Consider the following 21,538-nt stretch of genomic DNA (forward strand, 5'->3'; position numbering starts at 1 on the left):
AATTAAAAAAATTGAAAGATGGGAAAAAGTGCGCACAGTTGTAAAGTCCGAATCAACCTATGTTTTATATTCCATTATTTGTTAATATCTACCATATTAAGTCATTCTCCCAAAATTAACATAAACCTAAATTAAAATGATGTGCATGGTTTCACTATTACAATCTTTTACACTCTAATTTATATAAATTTCAAAAGAGCACGGAACAAAATTCTCATTCCCCAAATTGAATGTTGAAAATGATGTGGCCAAAAGAATGTCATATGTGACAAAACTAAAATTTGAAGTTGAAGCCTAAAAATAATGCTCACACAACTTCATTGAAATTTGAAAATGATGTGTCAAAAAGAACTATCATACATCTGAATGATCCCCGAATAACTAGGATGCAACCAATTGTTGCTGTTATTTGTACATTGAATTTAGTGTCCAAAGGTGTAAAGCACTGTATTTCCCCATTGGAATCATTTCTATCTAAAACCGCGAAGATTTTGAATTTACCGCTAGAACTCTAATGGCTATTTTCGTGGAACGGGAATTCAAGTAGCACCGCATTTTAGTCCCTGCGAGAATGACACTTTTTCTGGCGCGGTCGTTTAAAAAACAGTTTAAATCCTCTGATGAAACCCTACTTTGCAAATAAACCCGTAGTGCCGCGCCAAGCAAAACGAGACCTTAGTTGTCATCATGCAAAACCCTAGTTCCGCAAATAACTCCTAGAAGTATTCTCCTAAAGAAACATGCTGATAAAATATCTCCTACTTTTCTCGGTACGAACAAGCAGGGAATACCCATTTCAAAAAATATAAATTTCATCTCCACTACATTTGATTAAAACCATATGAAATTTGTTCATTCTCCCTAATCTGGGAAGTCATGCACCGTCGTATGGGTACTTGACTCTTGCTCTCGGTCAACTGGTGTTCCATTTTATGATGACTACAATTCGGTGTAGTTTATCTCCGAGAAATTGCATTCATAAGACAGCAAGACATATGTCTTCATGCTTGATTTTCAATATCAGGGTTGAAAACAATGTTGAATCTTCTATAGCTGAGGCAAAATCATTCATGTTTAGGAGTCACCATTGTATCTCTTGTTGGGTTTATATAGATCCGCCCAATACACTCTAGTTCATACATTTGTTCTTCTGTAATGGATCTCATGAAGGTCTCTGTTTTTCTTGTGCTTTTGTTCTGCCTCTGCCACAGCAATGGCGCTGTTACCAAGGATTTTGAGCAGTATCAGCGAACATCCGGTAATGGTTCATTGGCAATGGAGAATGAAGTGAAGGCTGCAGCGCAATGTAACTTGTTCAGGGGATTATGGGTGCATGATGATTCCTATCCTCTTTATGAGGCTGCCCAGTGCCCTTACATTGATTTGAAGTTTGACTGTATAAAAAATGGGAGGCCAGATTCTGACTATCAAAAATGGAGATGGCAGCCATATGGATGTTCCATGCCCAGGTAAACAAAAATAGCAATGAACCTTTTTTTGTTTTTTTTTAAAGCTTTTGAAGCTTTTGGGTTTTGGGGAAGATTTTCTCTCAGGGAGGCTTATATGATGACTGATTCAGGTTGATTGGAAAATAGATATATCATATTCTGTCAACATATGGAGGGCATTCTTTTGGGCCATTTCATAATGACATTATTTAAATGCACTCTCCATGATAGTATGTCTTATGGTAAAAGTTGTTCACACGGTTAAATCCAGATGCTATTAAGACATGGCAATATTTATCTAGGGTTACGGCATAGCAGTCCCATCTGAAGATGAGATTTGAATATTGAATCATAACATAATCCATAGTCCCATTTGATATCCTTAATATGATCTATTGGTGTTTTTTCTGTTTCAGATTCAATGCGAGGGATATGCTGGAAAGACTGAGAGGAAAGAGATTAATGTTTGTTGGGGACTCAACAAGCCGAAACCAATGGCAATCCATGGTCTGCCTACTGAGCACAGTGATTCCAAACGGCAAGAGATCTTTCACTGATGGATTTCCACTTAAAACATTCAAAGCCCTGGTAAACTTTTGTTTATTTGCCCGTGTCTTGTGCCTGAAAGTTTGTTAGGTATTTATTGCAGGTCTAAAATTCCATTCGTCTTCTCGTGTTGCAGGACTATGAGGCTTCCATACAATATTTCTGGGCCCCATTTCTGGTTGATTTCAATACCAATCAACAGGGGAAAAAAATTCTACATCTGGATTCCATCGAAAAGAATGGAGCATACTGGAAAGGAGTGGATATTTTGGTCTTTGAGTCCTCACATTGGTGGACTCATAACGGCTCCGATCAGGCGTAAGGAACCCAGGATTATAAAATTAGTGATTTAAGGATTACATAGTAGATATTTGTTGTTATATATATATGTTTTAGGTAAGATTGTGTTTGAGTTTTATATTCATGTTAAATTCACACGAGTATGTATTTAATATTATGGGTTGTAGAAATCCGTTGTCCTAAAAAATATTTATTAGTTTTGAAATTTCTGCAATAGACATGCCCAGTTCTTATTTCTAGGAATTTTTACAGGTTATAAGACTTGCATTACCATTACTCTGCCGTGAGAAATTTGTTATTACGATTTTCCCATCAATAAAAAATGCTAAGGAAAGTATCTGTGTTATTGTTGAACAGATGGGACTTGATTCAGATACGAAATCGATTGTTCAGTGTCATGGATCCATTGAAGGGTTACAAGAGAGGTCTGAACACTTGGGCAACTTGGGTATCTGAAAATATTGATCCAAAAAAATCCACCGTCTTCACTCGTACCATGTCGCCCCAGCATTACAGGTACTATTATTCACATGAATTGTTACCTGACGAGATTTAACAGGTCTGTCAGCGAGTTTTTCATTAAATGTATTGTCATTGTAGCTTTTCAATGCAAAATTGTACATACCTGCATATGCATGAACTTTTTGTTCTTTAGAGTTTACAGTGGGGTAACATGCAAGAGTTTACAGTGGGTAACATGCAAAATTTGGTACCTAGGTGAATTAATTGCTTCGGTTAGGGGAAGAGGTCTAGTAGTCTTTAAGGGTTCAAGGGTTCAACGGATAGATATTTCAACTGATCACATAAGATGTACTGGTAGTTAATCTTTTTCAGTTTTTTTGGCTGGTGATTGATCCATTTGTGCACCACAATTGGGGGCTGGGGCATTTCAAAACTACTGGAATATTTTACCACAAGCACTAGTGTTTTTTGGTGAGCAACTATTGGGGGGTGAACATAAGGGTATCAGCGGAGTGTTTTTCGACTACTTTTGTACTACACGGGCCTCTACATAGAGATCCGTAAATGCCCAAATACTGAAAAGATCCGTAAATACGCAAATACCAAAACCCTAGCTTTAAGCTCGAGTCACCTACATAATTCAATTTACAGTTTAAGAAATCTAGATGTACAAAGTTAACCTAAGAAACTACTGAATCTCTTCCCTATTCAATTGATGTTTTTGAGCGAGATACTTTTTCTTTGGGTTTAATGGGATAAACCATCCTATTAAGTCTGCATTGACCTCATTTGTGCTATTACATTAGAGTCTATTTGAATTTTATTTCTTTAGAGAGGAGTAAACAAGGTTGTTTATTGAGTGTCATGTATAATGCAGTCCAGAAAAATCAAAGAATTGTTACAAGCAGTTGGCGCCGTTCAAGCAAATTGGAGATCTGCCAGCAATACCTCCTCAGGTTCCGATGCTGGAATATGTTCTGATGAAGAAGAAGGCTCATATTAATCTCCAGTACATCATAAAGCTATCGGGTTACAGGGTAGATGCACATCCTTCAGTTTACACTTCGGAACTCACTCAACAGCAGCTGAAAAATCCAGAGGCTAATTCAGACTGTAGCCATTGGTGCTTACCTGGTCTCCCTGACACCTGGAATGAACTCTTGTATGCATCCCTTGTACACCCTGCTTAAATCTGCCAAGACTTTTTGACTTTTGTCTGAGATATTGTGGGTTTCTCATGGGGGTCAATGAGTTGTTACGCACTTGGTATTATTGTATGGGTATAAAGGTTGCCGTGCTAATGGGGCAGTGTATTTTGTATTTTTCTAGGTGGGGTTAACGTTTTTTTTTTCCAAGCGGAAGATGAAGTGTAAGAGTTTCTGTGTAGGATTTTGTTTATATTAATGTTTTGGATCATGCTTTATGATTCATTATCAGGAGGAGAGAGTTGTGGGGAAAAATGTACTGATTTTATCCTATTGCATTCAAATAAATTTTGATTCTGCGTTCAAAGACTATATTCTCTAAGAATAAAATTATATAGTAACAATTAATATTTTAATTAGATTTAATATATTGAATTTGGTATCTTGTGATTGGAGAAATTTGAAATATCTTCTTTTTGACAAGATCTTTTGAAAAGTTAATTAATTTAATTGTTTTATATAGATTATTTTAAAAAAGATATAATATACTAATTATGATAAACAATAGATTAAAAAAACAGATCAAAAAATTTGTAATAAAATGCAATGGAATGGGGGGGATTAGATCCTAAAATGTTCCATGTGGCTATCCAAAATTTCAACATTTGTTCTTAATGATATGCATGTTTTGTAATTGCAATTAATAAAAAACATCGTTAAAAAATCATTGCATTTTTGATGTTTTGAAAAAAAAACAGATGACTTATGATGTGTTTTGTAGGGTGAATAGGTATTGAAATGTTGAAGGCCACATTTTAATATTAATGAAAATAAAAATTCTAGATTTTATTTTTCTATTTCTTATTCTCATATTGTTTTATTAAATAGATTTAGTGGGGCTAATAATGATGGTATCATGGTGTATTGCAAAATCTAACATGATATTATAGTCATTAGGTTTTGATTTTGGTTGGAACATATTGGGAAGATAATTATTGGTGAGCTAGAGAATGAGGATGTATATAATGTCACCTTTTGCTAGTTATTCACTATATTTGTGGTAGTAATGTGTGCATAAATAAGTAACTTTTGGATTGAAGTGTCATGTGAGGTACATTTACATTCTTTTACAAATAGGATGTAGTTATGAAACAGATTGTTTGTCTTCATAAGTGGTGGTGGTGTGTTTGTTTTGAAAAATGGATAGGACACAGGGTGTAATATGAGACAATGTCTATGCTGGCATGAAAATGGTGTTTTACTGCTTGTAAAAATTAAATTAAAAATCATTTAAAAATTGTTTTATAAATTTAAATTTAATTAAAAATTGCCGTTTTGATGCTGGCATAGACATTGCTGTCATGTGAGGTGCATTGCCATTACTTTTTCAAATAGGACATATTCAAGGAGATGATTAAAGCTGCAAACATTTCCTTTTTCTAGCTTGTGAAGTTGTGTACTTGTATTATCAAGTGATATATACTTATACTAAGTATGACTTGATTGTTTGAACTAGTCACATTGTGTACATGATGCATGGAACAATTATATCATTTTGTATATATGGGAAAGGAAAAGAAAGGAAAGGTGGTTTTATAGTCCACGACACTATGCCATAGTTTTTGGGTTTACATATGGTGACAGTGATATGGGACTACCTCGTACTCTTTTTCGAGAGGCGCTTGGCGCTACAAACAAGGCGTACATACCCTACCCCCCAGTGGGATTTGAACTTGTGACCTCTCTTTCAAGAGTACAAGTTCTCCACCACTAGGGATGTAAGTGAACTTTGTATATATGTGGCATATACTTAGGCTAGTCTATATAATTGCAATGTGGGTATAAGCTATAGTTGCTTTGTGTAGTTGGGGCATGTTTGAGATAATCTTCAACTGTATCTGTGATATGTAAGAGATATTCACTTACATGAGTGTGATACAAGAGTTGATGTTATACATGTTATGCATAAAGGATCTTTGCTTGAGCCAATCTTATGAGAACATTTTATGTTTGAATGATATGGTGTCCTTGTGCAATGTGGTATGTGTTTGTGCATTGATGTTGTCATAGAACCAACATTTGCTATTGGTCTTTGCAATAAAATCAGTTTGAAAATATGAGCTAAATAAATAGTTGCAATTTAAATTTTAGTTCAAAAATTTCATTGTAGATGTGAGCATGTCGATTTTTCATTCAAAGTTTATAAACTATGGTGTTAGTATATTCTCATTTGACATGGTATATTTAAGTTAAAAGTTTTTTGAGTAAAAAATTAATTCCTTAGTCATAAATCAGAATTTTCTTGCTTTTCTACCAAATAATTTTCTATTTTTCCTTTCATTCATTTTGTACTCTTTTCTTTTGAATGTATCAAATCTTTACTTACTATTTGTAGAAGGTGTCTTGTTAAACTGTTAGATTTGAGAGGTCTTGTCATGTTGTAAAGTTGAACATATAGAACTTTACATTCCTCCCAAAAAGATATAAATAAAGACATTAAATAAGAACTTTTTCACGACTTTAAAAGTTTAACAATGCAACAAGTATAATTGAAAAAGTTATAAAAATTCATTCAACTGTCTGGAGCTTAGCCATTCCAATTAGATGATGCTGATTAAGCCCCACGCAAAATGTACCAAATATTCTAGAAAAGTATTAAAAAAATCTTCTTTTTTTTTTCTAGATTTTCAAAAAATAATGATTTTTTTTCAATTTTTTTTTGCTGTTTTCGACTACAAAATAGACGGATTATGAAGAACAAATGCTAACAGTCTATTGTATTTTCTATTTTTTAAAAATTTGATAGCTTAACAGCATCCAAATTAAATCAGAAATACTCAACCAATTAAATTAATAATTTTGCCTTATTTTTAGAGAGTTCAACATGATGTTGAGCCCTGACGGTGACATTGAAAATTGAGTGTGAATGCATATGTTTTACTGACTTCTCCTGACTAGCAATTTTCAAGGAGAGAGAATAAAATGCATGTGAAAGGAAAAGAGTTTCCACATTATCTATCGTTCTCACCCACGGGTGAAGGAGGAGTTTGAAGTAGAACAAAATATAAATTAATATATTAATGGGTGTAACTGCAGAGATGTACGCAGGGCACCGTCGTGGTAGTACGCATGCTCCCTCCAAATCTTCATTCGATCTATACACTGGCCCTTTCTATACACTTTTAACTTCTTGTGGGAGAGATAATGGTTTTATAGTTATTTTTAGTTTGTAAAGTATTTGTTTTTTTAAAACAATAATGAAATGATATTTAGTCTATTGATGAAGTTTTATATATATACAATTGTTAAAAGTCAGATTTTTAGTTTGGTGATAAAGTTAGAATGATTTATAATTATTATTTTAATTAAAAGTAGGATTTCAAAATTTATAGGTTGTCTCACTTTTAAAAAGGCGAGTTCAATTTTTTTAAATTTAAATTTTATTGTTCAAATTTTCATTCATACATTTTTGATGTGTATTAAATATTATTAAATAATTAAAATGATTAGGGACAATTCAAATTCTTGTTAGCCTATTGTACTTAAAAGCTTATATTGAGTTGTTGTTCTTGTGGGTTTACAATACATAATTTGTCAATAAAATAAAATAAAATTTAACCATAGAAGTAAGAATTGAAAGGATCACATATTTGGGTTAATTGTATATATATTCTTCAATTATAGACATGACAATTGATACTAGTGTCAAATAAAATGGTCTATTTTGAAATAGAATGTTCTATTTATTTATAAGGGAGTAACATATAATGTGAAATGCTAATCTACTAATTCTATGGGTTCGAATATCACCCAACATTGGAGTTCAATGATAGAAACACGCTATGTGCTATGTGATTTTCTCCAAAAGAGCATAAAGTTGTAAAATAATATTTCTAGAAATAAAACTAGAGATACAAATAAAAGATATCATAATTCTTTGATTTAAAGGAATGCTAATAAAGAATATTTATCAAAAACACTCTTAAAAATGAAGAGTGATTATATACATTAAAGTTTTATTAAAAGTGATCTTTTCAAAATGGTGGGATGGTTTGGAAATGACCCCTTAAAAGAATGAAGTCATTAGGTGAGACTCGAAAAGGGTAAGGAGATAACTCATGGAAGAAGAAGGACCCAACTTGGTGGGCTATGAGGCATTTGGAGAAGTGGCATACAATGGAGGTCCAATTTTGCATGTCAAATTCAGAGTACATTATACACTTGAGAATGTCCTGACTAGGGCTATGACATTTATGCCACAAAGGCAAGTTGAGTCCTAAATAGAAACCGGTTACCTTTGGGGTGCTATATCTCTAAAGGACCCAAGATCGCTCAAATTTTCTTAGAGTGGGAATTGACCATTAAGATTAAGATAACTATTTGGAAACCTTGGTGTTATTAAATTTGAAGAAGGTTTTACATATGATTGATGATAATATGGTTAAATTATGTGACTATGTTATTAATTTCATTATGTTAACAATTATCTTTATAATTCTTGTTAAAGAAATATTTAATATGGTAGTTACTTTGTCCATATTTAATTAAAAATTGATTACAACTTATTATTAGTTTTAACATTAATATATAATCTACTAATTCTACTGCAATTATTTATTTGAATCTTGGAGAAAAGTGTTAGTACATTTGGGATTAGGGCCTAATGACCAAACCTTCCTATCTTTGCAAATTGTCTTATATTTTAAAATTACATATGAAACTACCTCTACTATGCTCCTTCTATACGTATAACATTGATACCTCTAATTTTTGGTAAGAAAAAACTTGATTTCATAAGACCCAGGTTCTAATTTTATTATGTGATTTGTGCATTTAAATAATTGAAGATTCTAAATAATAATTTTGTACTGTATTCTAAAATTGATAAAATTAACATTTCTTTCAAAATATCCTATCTAGGGGAGAGCATCCAATACTTGAATGCATTCCAATAGTTGTGATAGGAGTTGTTGACTTGATACCTACACTTATTGACTCAATGCCCAAAATTTTTGACAACATTGTACCAATACTTGTGACTTTAAAGTTGTTAGTACAATGTTGACTACCCAAAATTGAATAAAATGTACCCTTAGTTATAAAAGTTAACCAATGATGTGATGCCACATCAACTGTTCACCTATGGGTACCCTTTATGCACGGTCGTTACTCTCACTTTTTATTTAGGCTGTTTTGGACAACTTGGCAAAAAGCATGCTGATGTGGCATCATAATGGGTGATGTGCATTTGAAACCTTAGTTATAAGTAGGTGACTCACCAAGTAAGCTACTATCAAAAAATGAGAGCGATTTGAAATTTTTACATAAGATTTTGATAAGCACAAAATTAAGGTGTTCAAGTACTGGGTCCTCTCCCCTATATTTAGACTCAAAATATCATAAGATTTGCTTAGTAATAGAGTTAAAAATTATAATTCCTCCCACTTAAAATCTCTATCATCACATACACACAAGATGGTAATTGACATCTTTTTGGGAAACTACAATTGGAACAATTGTTATGGTAAGACATTTGCTAACAATGTAGAGTGCCATATCAGATGATTGATTAAGAGATTTTCAAAGAGAGATAACAAGGTGATCTAGTGGAGATGTTGACTAAAGAGGAGTAAGTATGATGGAATTATAATGGGCACTTGATTAGTTAATATTTGACAAGATAATGCGTTGTTTGATCACTATATGAAGTATGGAAGAGATAAGCAAAACACAAGTGTGACCTAGTAACTTATGGTCAATGAAGAAGTTGAAGAAGAAGATTAAGGATCTTAAGAGATAGCCGAGCAAAATAGTATTAGCCGAGTGATGGTAATGGCTGAGCAAAATGAAGAGAAAACTATAGTAGTGACTAAGCGTAAGTGTAAGTCGAGTGAGATAGAAAAATAAAGACTAAGCTACCCAGTGATGACTGAGTGTTGACATTTTAAAAATTTGTAAAAGAATCAAGATTGGAGGCCGACACAGTTGAATTTATGAATTGGTCAAAATGCGTGAAAGATAACGATTGATGAGCTAGCATATTTAATGCATGAATTGGGTTTTTTAATTGATCTAAGGTGAGGATTTAATGTAAAGTTTCCAGAAGTTTCAAGAAAGAAGAAGAAGGGCAAAATAATGGATAGATTCAATGAATATGATCAAACCCTAAGATCTATGGTTATGTTTAAGAGGAAAAATATCAAAGCTACCTATTTAAGGAGGTACAAGAGATGTTTTAGGTTTTTGATTAGAAAATTAGTGAAGGACAAGTGAAGAAAAGAGTTGGTGAGGAAAAGTGAGAAGTCAGTGGAAAAGTGATTGAGTGCAGAGTTTCCAAGCATATTAGGGATGGAGAACGCGATGAAGTTTAGTCAATGAACCAAGAATGAGCTGAGTGGAGATCTAAATTTGCAAAGTGAGTTCTATTTTATCAGATCAAACATAGCTATTTCTTTCTAACCATTGTGGCAGTAAAATCCTTTAATCAAGGTTGAGCTAACAGTCATATTATAAATCTTTTAATCAAGGTGACATTCTAATGGAATGATCTAAAGACCTCTAACAAGGCCACTCTTAATAGGGTGATTAAATCCTTTATCAGGATCACACCTAATAGTGTATTTTGTAACCTTTAAGAGGGTTGGCTCTTAATTGAGCTCACTCCAAGAGAGTGAAAAGTGGTAGCATGTTACTTGGTGTATATTCCCAAATTCGATTTCCATGTTAAATCCTAGTGTCATACATGCATGAATTATGTTTTCATGTTTCATGTTATTTGACATATACTAAAAAAAGAGCTAAGTGTTGGATGAATGAGTTGAACTACTAATGAATTTTTTTATTGGTCGAGTGGATTTATGAGTTTGAATAAGTTTTTTGAAGTTGTTAAAAGTTGAATTGATACATTTGGACTCTGGGATAACTAATTCAACCCCCCTCTCAATAATTCTATCATTCTAACAATTGGTATCAGAGCCTAGTTGCTTGTAAGAAAAGTTTGAAGGGACTTAAGCTAAAGATCAAGTTGTACAAGAGAGAGGTATCCAAGCTAAATAAATAGAATTTCCTAGCATGACAATGTTCGATGAGATTGCATCTATTTGGAGTTGGAGATTCTACACTATACTATTTGGACAATGAATACATTGAAGTACCGAGACCTGTGACAATTGAGCAAATCAAAGAAAAGAAAGAGCACAATCAAATGATGATAGATCTGACATCTTCCCTGAGTTATGCTGAATTTGATGATGTAAAGGATTGTAATATAACAAAGAAAATGTGGGATAAGTTAGCACAAATTCATGGAGGAGACAAAAATGTGTAGAGGACTAAAGTTAAGATTTTGAGAGGCAAGTTTGATGACATGAGAACAAAAGAAGGAGAAATTGTTGCTTAGTATTGTGGTTGAACCAAAGAAGTGGTTAATGCAATTAGAGATGCTAGAGTAGACATATTTGATGAGATTGTGACAAGAAAGGTATTGAGGACTTTACTTCCTATCTATGCAATTAAAGTATCTGCAATACAAGAACTGAGGTGTACACTTGGTAATGATTTGACCTTGGATAGTCTACTTAGTAGACTCACCGCATTTGAATTGTCAAATTTTGATAATTACACACCTTCTAGTGTTGAATGTGATTTAAAGTCACAACTAACCCTTGATGGATCTAAAAGAGGAAAAAACAAAGAGTAAGCCTCTAGACAGTGATGATGAATTAGATGATAACCTTGACGTTAAAGTCGAGTTTCCATTACACCAAAAGACTGATCTTTCAATGCTTGATACAATCACTCATTTTATAGTACACATGAGGCAATTAAGCCCTTGTCACAAATCCCAAGAGGAGTGCTAAATAAATTTACAACAATCTCCCCCTCAACATTACTCGAGGGTTTGAGGAATCAAACCTGTGACCAAGATTTGATACCACTTGTTAGAGTGTGGTTGTTGTTGCACCAAAAGAAAAATATTTCAATGCTTGATACAAACACTCAACTTATAGTACATACAAGGTAGCTAAGCCCTTATCATGAATCCTAAGGGGAGCATTGAAAAAATTTCCATTACTTGATGATCTAGAAGCATTATTGGCATGGAGACTAGCAAGAGGAAAAGATAAATACAAAGCTAAACTTCTTATAATCTATTTTACATGTAACAAAGTTGGTCATATTGCTACAAGGTGTCCTAACACAGATGAAAAAGAGGAAAGGAAAGACAATAAACACAGAGGAAGGAGAGACAATAGAGACTATCGAGGTAATAAATCTTGTTAAATTGTCGAAGAAGATGGTTCTGATAGTGATTCTGAAGAACACGATTAAGAAGTTATTTATATTACAATGAAAGATGAATCTAATGAAGATGAAAAGTTTGAGAAAACTGCATTAATTTTATATGTGAGTAAGAATGAAAAATGGATAATTGATAGTGGTTCCTCACATCATGTGATTGGTAATACAAGTAAGTTTGAAAAGCTAGAACACTATAATGGTAGTTGTGTTTGTTGGAATTATTTAGAATAACTAAGAAGTGGGGGGGTGGGGGTGGGTGTGAATCAGTTATCCAAGGTCCAAATGTGTAAACAAAACTTTTCACAGCTTAGTGAACCCATTTCCATAAAACCTTATTATGCATGCATCCATTAAATCATACAATACTTAAACTTTGCAGATTACTGTCCTCGGTCAACAAAACTTTGCAAAAATATAATAGATTCAATAACACATTTGACAAAAGGATTTTAAGCGAAAACCCAATTTGGAAAAAATCATTAGTAACATGCTACTAATTCTCACTCTTCTGAAGTGATGCCCTGTGAAAGGCCAACCTTGTTAAAGGTTACAATACATACTGTTAAATGTGACCTGGTTAGAGGATTTTAATCACTCTGTTAGGAGTGAGCCTTGCTAGAGGACTTTAGATCATTCACTTGGAATGTCACCCGGTTAAAGAATTTATAAATGATTGTTAGGTCAACCTTTATCCAAAGGGTTTACCCTAGACTGATAGAATGATTAGAAAGTAACAATAAGGCTTGATTTGATAACAAATTACAACTCACTTGTAGATTACAGATCTCTATTTCAATCCTCCATTTTGCTTTACTTTCACACACTTTAGCTCTGATAGCTTGTTCACCCTTCAAGCATTCATACTCTTAAGCCTTCTTGCTTTGCATGCAAATTGCGGTCTCTTCTGTTCGACCACTGAATGAAGCAAGTATCCTAGACTCCTTGTCTTCCTTAGGTTCTTGCACATAAAAACCTTTTCTTTTGACCAACTCTCTCTATAAATAGAGATTTAAGATCTTTTTCCATTCACCCTCAATCATCCATTTTAAGGTTAGGTAGGATTAGGTAGGATACAATGAATCTACCCACTTTTCCATTTGGTTCCTCTAGAAAATTCTTCTTTAATTCTCTTTTAATTTGCCACAAAATGATTTACCTTGAATTTTGTGCCACTAGCTCATCATAGTTATCTTCCACACTCTTCACACAATTCAATAATTTTTTTTTTTTTTGGCTCAAATTCATCAAATCTATGATTTAACATGAATACTGGCACTCAACATCAATATGCTATCACTCGACTTTGATGTGGCATCATAATGGGTGATGTGCACTTGAAACCTTAGTTATAAGTAGGTGACTCGCCAAGTAAGCTACTATCACAAAATGAGAGCGATTTTAAATTTTTACATAAGATTTTGATAAGCGCAAAACTAGGGTGTTCAAGTATTGGGTCCTCTCCCCTATATTTAGACTCAAAATATCATAAGATTTGCTTAGTAATAGAGTTAAAAATTATAATTCCCCCCACTTAAAATCTCTATCATCACACACACACAAGATGGTAATTGACGTCTTTTTGGGAAACTACAATTGGAACAATTGTTATGGTAAGACATTTGCTAACAATGTAGAGTGCCATATCAGATGATTGATTAAGAGGTTTTCAAAAGAGAGATAACAAGGTGATCCAGTGGAGATGTTGACTAAAGAGGAGTAAGTATGATGAAATTATAATGGGCACTTGATTAGTTAATATTTGACAAGATAATGCATTGTTTGATCACTATATGAAGTATGGAAGAGATAAGAAAAACACAAGTTTGACCTAGTAACTTGTGGTCAATGAAGAAGTTGAAGAAGAAGATTAAGGATCTTAAGAGATAGCCGAGCAAAATAGTATTAGCCGAGTGATGGTTATGGCTGAGCGAAATGAAGAGAAATCTGTAGTAGTAACTACGCATAAGTGTAAGTCGAGTGAGATAGAAAAATAAAGACTACGCTACCCAATGATGACCAAGTGTTGACATTTTAACAATTTGTAAAAGAATCAAGATTGGAGGCCGGCATAGTTGAATTTATGAATTGGTCAAAATGCATGAAAGATAACGATTGATGAGCTAGCATATTTAATGCATGAATTGGGTTTGTTAATTGATCTAAGGAGAGTATTTAATGTAAAGTTTCCAGAAGTTTCAAGAAAGAAGAAGAAGGAAAAAATGATGGATAGATTCAATGAATATTATCAAAATCTAAGATCGATGGTTATGTTTAAGAGGAAAAATATCAAAGCTACCTATTTAAGGAGGTACAAGACATGTTTTAGGTTGTTGATTGGAAAATTAGTGAAGGACAAGTGAAGAAAAGAGTTGGTGAGGAAAAGTGAGAAGTTAGTGGAAGAGTGATTGATTGCAGAGTTTCCAAGCATATTAGGGATGGAGAATGTGATGAAGTTTAGTCAATGAACTAGGAATGAGCTGAGTGGAGATCTAAATTTGCAAAGTGAGTTCTATTTTATCAGATCAAACATAGCTATTTCTTTCTAACCATTGTGGTAGTAAAATCCTTTAATCAAGGTTGAGCTAACAGTCATATTATAAATCTTTTAATCAAGGTGACATTCTAATGGAATGATCTAAAGACCTCTAACAAGGCCACTCTTAATAGGGTGATTAAATCCTTTATCAGGATCACACCTAATAGTGTATTTTGTAACCTTTAAGAGGGTTGGCTCTTAATTGAGCTCACTCCAAGAGAGTGAAAAATGGTAGCATGTTACTTGGTGTTCATTCCCAAAATGGATTTCCATGTTAAATCCTAGTGTCATACATGCATGAATTATGTTTTCATGTTCCATGTTATTTATTTTTGTTATTTGACATATACTAAACAAAGAGCTAAGTGTTAGATGAATAAGTTGGACTACTAATGAATTTTTTTATTGGTCAAGTGGATTTATGAGTTTGAATAAGTTGTTTGAAGTTGTTAAAAGTTGAATTGATACATTTGGACTCTGAGATAACTAATTCACCCCCCCTCTCAATAATTCTATCATTCTAACAATTGGTATCAGAGCCTAGTTGCTTGTAAGAAAAGTTTGAAGGGACTTAAGCTAAAGATCAAGTTCTACAAGAGAGAGGTATCCAAGCTAAATAAATAGAATTTCCCAGCATGACAATGTTCGATGAGATTGCATCTATCTAGAGTTGGAGATTTGATGCAGGAGCAGCTAGAGGTATAAGGGAAATCTTGTGTCACCCAAAAAATGTACTTAGAATTAGTTTCTGTTTCATGTGTTTTCATTTTTGGACACCCATTTGGGTCAAATAAAGGGTCCAACTCTCATAGTTCAACTATCAGTGTGCTAGAAAATCTTGAAAAAATAGGAGCATGCAATTTGGCCATCATTTTGGTGACCTAGAAGGTGTGAATTGGCTAGATGAATATAATTGTGATTTAGAGCATTCCAAAAAAAGAATCAGGTCAAAAGGCTCCACGGTTTGAAAGTTATTGCAATTTTTTGGGTTTTGGAGACCTCCTAAGAATGCTTCAAAGTCAGGTTAGGGGCATTAAATGACCTCAAAAAGTTCCAAAAAATGGGGGATGAGCGGGCTATAGAGCACTTCAATAGTTTTTTGAAAATGTAAATAGTTCGTCAATCGAAGCTACGGTTCAAAAGTTATGCCTCCCAAAAGTTCGGTTACCGTTTCTGGATTCTTCTAGATTTGCACCGACTTCTAACACAGCTTCTGGAACCTTCTATTTGGTCGGTGGATGCCTACTAGCACTTTCTAGAATGTACTCCTAGTCCTTAACCCTCCGAGGTCTATTTAAGGAGATTTTTGGCATTGTAAAAGGCAGTTCGGAGTGGAGTTTGAGAGGAGTTACTGACAGGAGAAATTATCTCCATATTTATGCTATTGTAAGCCCTTAGGGCATGTTTTGAAGTTTATTTTCTCTTTACTATTTGTACTAGCTTATTTTCTCAGTGAATATAATTTCCCCCTTTTTTTTATGTCCATTTTGTTCTTGGGTTGTGTCCCCATCAAGTGGTATTAGAGCTGGTTTTCCTGAGTGTGTAGACAGAGCGCCGACTGTGAGGCAGTTTGCACCAGGATTGTGTGGTTGTGGGATCGAGTTAGAAGATGCCTCCATGAAGAGAGCATGGAGGAAGGGCCAAAACTATTAATCCTAAGGAGGTTAGAGCCCTCCAAAGGTAGGTGCAGGCATTGCAAGAGGAGCTCCATAGAGGAGCAAATGTTGCCGCAAGTGACAACAGTAAGGATGACAATGAAGAAGAAGTAATGTAACCAAAAGCGGAATTTGATGGGGAAGTTTTGAATCATGCAGAGGAAAGGCTTTTTAGGGCCATTACTAAGTTTGGGAAAAGACCTAAAATTGAAGTGGGTGTATTTTTAGGAAATCTGAAACCAGATGAGTTGATCGATTGGATCAATGAACTGGAAGAATACTTTGAGTATGAGGATATAAGGGACCCAGATAGGGTTAAGTTTGCAAAGGCCAAAGTGAAAGGCCATGCCAAAATTTGGTGGCAATAGGTTCAATTGGAAAGAAACAGAAGAGGAAAGGAGAAGATCACAAGATGGGATCGCATGGTGGACAAATTGAAGAAGCAGTTCATTCCTGTGGACTACGAGCTTGATTTGTTTAAGAAGATGCATGGGATAAAGCAAGCAGGAAGATCAGTCCAAGAATATACAGAGGAATTTTACCAACTCTTGATTAGAGCGGGGCATGCAGAAGCAAATAAGGAGAAGGTTGCTCGTTATATTAGTGGGTTGTGACCTAGCATCCAGGAGGAATTAAGTCTGGTAAGAATGACCAGCGTTGAAGAGGCATACCAGTTTTCCCTACGAGTTGAAGAGAAGCTAAATAAAAGGTTTGAAGGAAGACAAAGAAGGCGCGGTCAAGGAGGAAGGGGAAGCGTTAAGTCATCTGGAGGCCACAATGAAACCCAAAAGAAAAATTAAGATGAGGGTACTAGCAGGAACCAAAGGAATGAGGGTTTCAACTGCTCCCGTGATGAAGACTTTGGAAATCAGAGAGGAAGAGGTAGAGGACGTGGACAAGGAAGAGGAGGCTTCTGTGGTACCTATTTCCATTGCAATGAAGAAGGTCATCGTGCCTTTGAATGCCCTCAATGACAAGGAAGGATAGATAGGAGAGCTGAGGGCCAAGCTAGGGTTGCTCATGTGGATGAGGATGCACAATCATCACATTCAGAGGATGCAAAAAGAGGAGAGACCTTGGTAAATGAAAGAGTCCTACTAAGTGGTGAGATTGAAGTAGGACAGCGGAGGAGTTTGTTCTGTACCAGATGCAAGTGTGAGGATAAATGTTGTGACGTGATCATTGATGGTGGTAGCACTGATAACTTGGTATCAGAAGAGATGGTCTCTAAGCTAAAGCTCAAGAGGGAGAAACATCCCCAGCCCTATCAGATTGCTTGGGTAAAAGATGATCATAAGGTCCTAGTAAGTGAACAATGTTTAGTAAAATTCAAAATTGGGAGTTACCATGACGAAGTTCTCTGTGATGTTATTTCGATGGATGTTTGCCATCTATTGTTGGGTAGACCATGGTAGTTTGATAGACATGCAGTGTATGATGGACATGCAAACACATACTCTCTGACAAAGGATGGAGTTTGCCACAAATTGAAGCCCATGAAAAAGGAAGGTGAAAAGGTATGTAGCAATGCTAGGATTTGTCTTGTTGATGGAAGGAAGTTTTTAGATGGCATGAAACATCAACATATGTGCTATGCTTTGATTCCTAGGAAAGATAAAAAAGGTAGTAGTGAAATACCACTTGAAGTTTCAGATTTACTAGGGGAGTTTGGAGATATTATCTCTGATAATGTTCCAGATGGATTGCCACCAATAAGGCAAATCAGTCATCAGATAGATATGATTCCAGGAGCTAGTTTTCCTAACAAGGCTACTCACAAGATGACTCCTATTGAAACAGAGGAGCTAAATAGATAGGTTCACGAGCTGTTGAGGAAGGGCTTGATTCGAGAGAGCTTGAGTCCATGTGCAGTACCTGCACTACTTGCACCAAAGAAGGATGGAGATTGGAGGATGTGTACAGATTCTCGAGCTATAAATAGGATAACCATCAAGTACCAGTTTCCTTTGCCAAGGATGGATGACCTTATGGACTGCTTGAGTGGAGCTCAATACTTCACAAAGATAGATTTGAAGAGTGGTTATCATCAAATATGGATTCGAGAAGGAGATGAGTGGAAAATAGCCTTCAAGACCAAGGAGGGTCTTTATGAGTGGTGAGTCATGCATTTTGGATTGACAAACGCCCCAAGCACCTTCATGCGACTCATGAATGAGGTACTTAAGAAGTTCTTGGGAAAATTTGTTATTGTCTATTTGGATGATATTTTAATTTTCAGCAAGATTTTGGAAGAACATTTACTGCATATTCGTAGTGTCCTTGAAAGGCTAATGGAAGAGAAACTATTAATTAATCTGAAGAAATGTGTCTTTGCAAAAAGGGAGTTAGTCTATTTGGGGTTTGTTATATCACCTGAAGGTCTCAAAATGGATCCAGAGAAGGTAAAAGCCATCTTGGAATGGCCTACTCCAAGGTCTGCTACTGAGGTAAGATCATTTCATGGTCTGGTTAGTTTTTATAGGAATTTTATTAAGAATTTTAGTGGCATATGTGCGCCCCTAACTAATAGAATAAGAGGGGATAGAAAAGAGTTCAAATGGACTGTAGCAGCTGCGAGAAGTTTTGAATTGCTAAAGAAGAAGGTAACAGAACAGCCTATGTTGGCACTTCCAGATTTTAGAAAGGTTTTCCAGGTAGATTGTGATGTCAGTGGCAGTGCTATTGGGGCTGTATTAAGCCAAGAAGGTAAGCCTATTGCATATTTTAGTGAAAAATTGAATGATGCAAAGAAGAAGTATTCTGTTTATGATCAAGAGTTCTATGCAATAGTTCAGGCCTTAAAGAAATGGAGGCATTATTTATTGCCAAAGGAATTTGTTTTGTATACTGATCATCAGGCATTATACTACCTAAATAGCCAAGGTAAATTGAATCAGAGGCATATGAAGTGGGTAGAGTTCTTGCAGAGTTATACATTTGTGTTGAAGCATAGAAGTGGAAAATCTAACAGGGTTGCAGATGCACTAAGTAGGAGACAATTGTTGCCTACAGTAATGCAGGTTGAAGTAGTTGGGTTTGATGAACTCAAGAATTTGTACCCCAAGGATCCTGATTTTGCTGAAGCATGGAAAGCTTGTAAAGAACCTGTTGTTGTAGATAGAACCAAGTGGTTAGACTATTTGATTCAGGATGGCATCTTGTTCAAGGGTAGTCAATTATGCATACCAAGAAGTTCCATGAGGGAAAATCTGATTAAGGAGAAACATAGTGGAGGGATGACAGGACATTTTGGTTGAGATAAGACCATTGCCATTCTTAGAGAACATTATTTTTGGCCTCAAATTTCATAGGATGTGAAGAAGTTTGTACAGAGTTGAAGAAGTTTGTACAGAGTTGCCAGGTTTGTCAAGTTGCCAAGGGGTTTAGTCACAATACTGGCCTATATCAGCCATTGCCTGTTCCATCAAGGCCATGGGAGGACATAAGTATGAATTTTGTTCTTGGATTGCCAAGGACACAAAGGGGTAATGAATCAGTATTCGTGGTGGTTGATAGGTTCTCCAAAATGGCACATTTCATTCCATGCCACAAAACTCATGATGCTGTCCATATTGCAGACTTGTTTTTCAAAGAGGTGGTAAGACTACATGGTCTTCCAAGGAGCATAGTTTATGATAGAGATGCTAAATTTGTGGGGTATTTTTGGAGGACATTGTGGAAAAAGTTAAGAATTGACTTGAAATTCAGTTCCACGCATCATCGACAAACTGATGGCCAAACAGAAGTGGTAAATAGAAGTCTGGGCAATTTGCTGAGATGTTTAGTTGGGGATAAGCCCAAGGGATGGGATTTGATTCTACCACAGGCAGAGTTTGCTTATAATAACTCTATAAATAGGAGTACTGGAAAATCACCATTCCAAATTTTATATGGGAGTAGCCCAAGGACTGCACCAGAGCTGAGGAAGATAGAACAAGGGGAGAGGACAAGTGCTGAAGCTGAGGAATTTACTGAACATATCAAGCGTCTACATGAGGAGGTTCAAGCACACATTACCAAGATGAATCAAGAGTATAAAGCTAGGGCTGATCAAAGGAGAAGACATAAGGAATTCCAAGTAGGAGATTTAGTCATGGTGCACTTACGAAAAGAAAGATTTCCAGCCGGTACTTACAACAAGCTGAAAATGAAGAAATTTGGCCCCTACAAATTTTTGAAGAAACATGACTCAGGAAATGCATATGAAGTAGAGCTGCTAGATGGTATTCACATTTCTCCCATTTTCAACATTGCAAATTTAACAGAGTATCATGATGATGATGCAGATGAGGAGCTTGGGTTAGAGCCATGTTCGATTCCTGCTTCTAAGAAGGAGGAGATAGAAGACATTCTAGATCATCGTGTGGGTAGGAGTACCAGAAATAGGCAGTATGAAGAGTATTTGGTGAAGTGGAAAGGACAGTCGATCGAGGACTCAACTTGGATTTCAGCAGCTGAGGTTTCCCATTTGGGATTTCCTCTACCATTCATAAAGTGACAAGGTCACTTTTCAATCTACCCTGGGTGTCTGATGCAGGAGCATCCAGAGGTATAAGGGCAATCCTGTGTCACCCAAAAAATGTACTTAGACTTAGTTTCTGTTTCATGTGTTTTCATTTTTGGACACCCATTTGGGTCAAATAAAAGTTCCAACTCTCACAGTTCAACTATTAGTGTGCTAGAAAATCTTGAAAAAATAGGAGCATGCAATTTGGCCATCATTTTGGTGACCTAGAAGGTGTGAATTGGCCAGATGAATATAATTGTGATTTAGAGCATTCCAGAAAAAGAATCAAGTCAAAAGGCCCCACGGTTTGAAAGTTATTGCAGTTTTTCGAGTTTTGGAGACCTCCTAAGAATGCTTCAAAGTCAGGTTAGGGGCATTAAATGACATCGAAAAGGGCCAAAAAATGGGGGATGAGTAGGATATAGAGCGCTTTGAGAGCTTTTCAAAAATGTAAACGGTTCGTCAATCAGAGCTACGGTTCAAAAGTTATGCCTCCCGAAAGTTTGGTTACCGTTTTTGGATTCTTCTAGATTTGCACCGACTTCTAACGCAGCTTCTGGAACCTTCTATTTGGTCGGTGGATGCCTACTAGCACTTTCTAGAATGTACTCCTAGTCCTTAACCCTCCGAGGTCTATT

General features: G+C 35.3%; 1 protein-coding gene across 1 annotated transcript; it reads left to right on the top strand.

Annotated features, from left to right (window-relative positions):
* The first annotated feature begins 505 nt into the window (after positions 1 to 505).
* LOC149531935 (protein trichome birefringence-like 36) lies at positions 506 to 4,268 on the top strand. Its single transcript, XM_089809990.1, has 5 exons — positions 506 to 1,469; positions 1,865 to 2,036; positions 2,131 to 2,312; positions 2,652 to 2,810; positions 3,634 to 4,268. The coding sequence occupies exons 1-5, from the start codon at positions 1,156 to 1,158 to the stop codon at positions 3,944 to 3,946; spliced, it is 1,140 nt and encodes a 379-aa protein (XP_089666116.1). The 5' UTR covers positions 506 to 1,155; the 3' UTR covers positions 3,947 to 4,268.
* Positions 4,269 to 21,538: the final 17,270 nt, after the last annotated feature.

This window comes from Cupressus sempervirens, chromosome 11, assembly GCF_028749045.1.
Source record: "Cupressus sempervirens isolate cs-2001-9-10 chromosome 11, ASM2874904v1, whole genome shotgun sequence".
In the NCBI taxonomy this organism is placed as follows: Eukaryota; Viridiplantae; Streptophyta; class Pinopsida; order Cupressales; family Cupressaceae; genus Cupressus; species Cupressus sempervirens.

Excerpts from the sequence above, each read along its gene's own strand:
- LOC149531935 (XM_089809990.1), top strand. The coding sequence starts at position 1,156 with ATGGATCTCATGAAGGTCTCTGTTTTTCTTGTGCTTTTGTTCTGCCTC. Across the intron at positions 1,470-1,864 it reads TATGGATGTTCCATGCCCAG|ATTCAATGCGAGGGATATGC; the intron begins GTAAACAAAAAT and ends TTTCTGTTTCAG. Across the intron at positions 2,037-2,130 it reads TTAAAACATTCAAAGCCCTG|GACTATGAGGCTTCCATACA; the intron begins GTAAACTTTTGT and ends CTCGTGTTGCAG.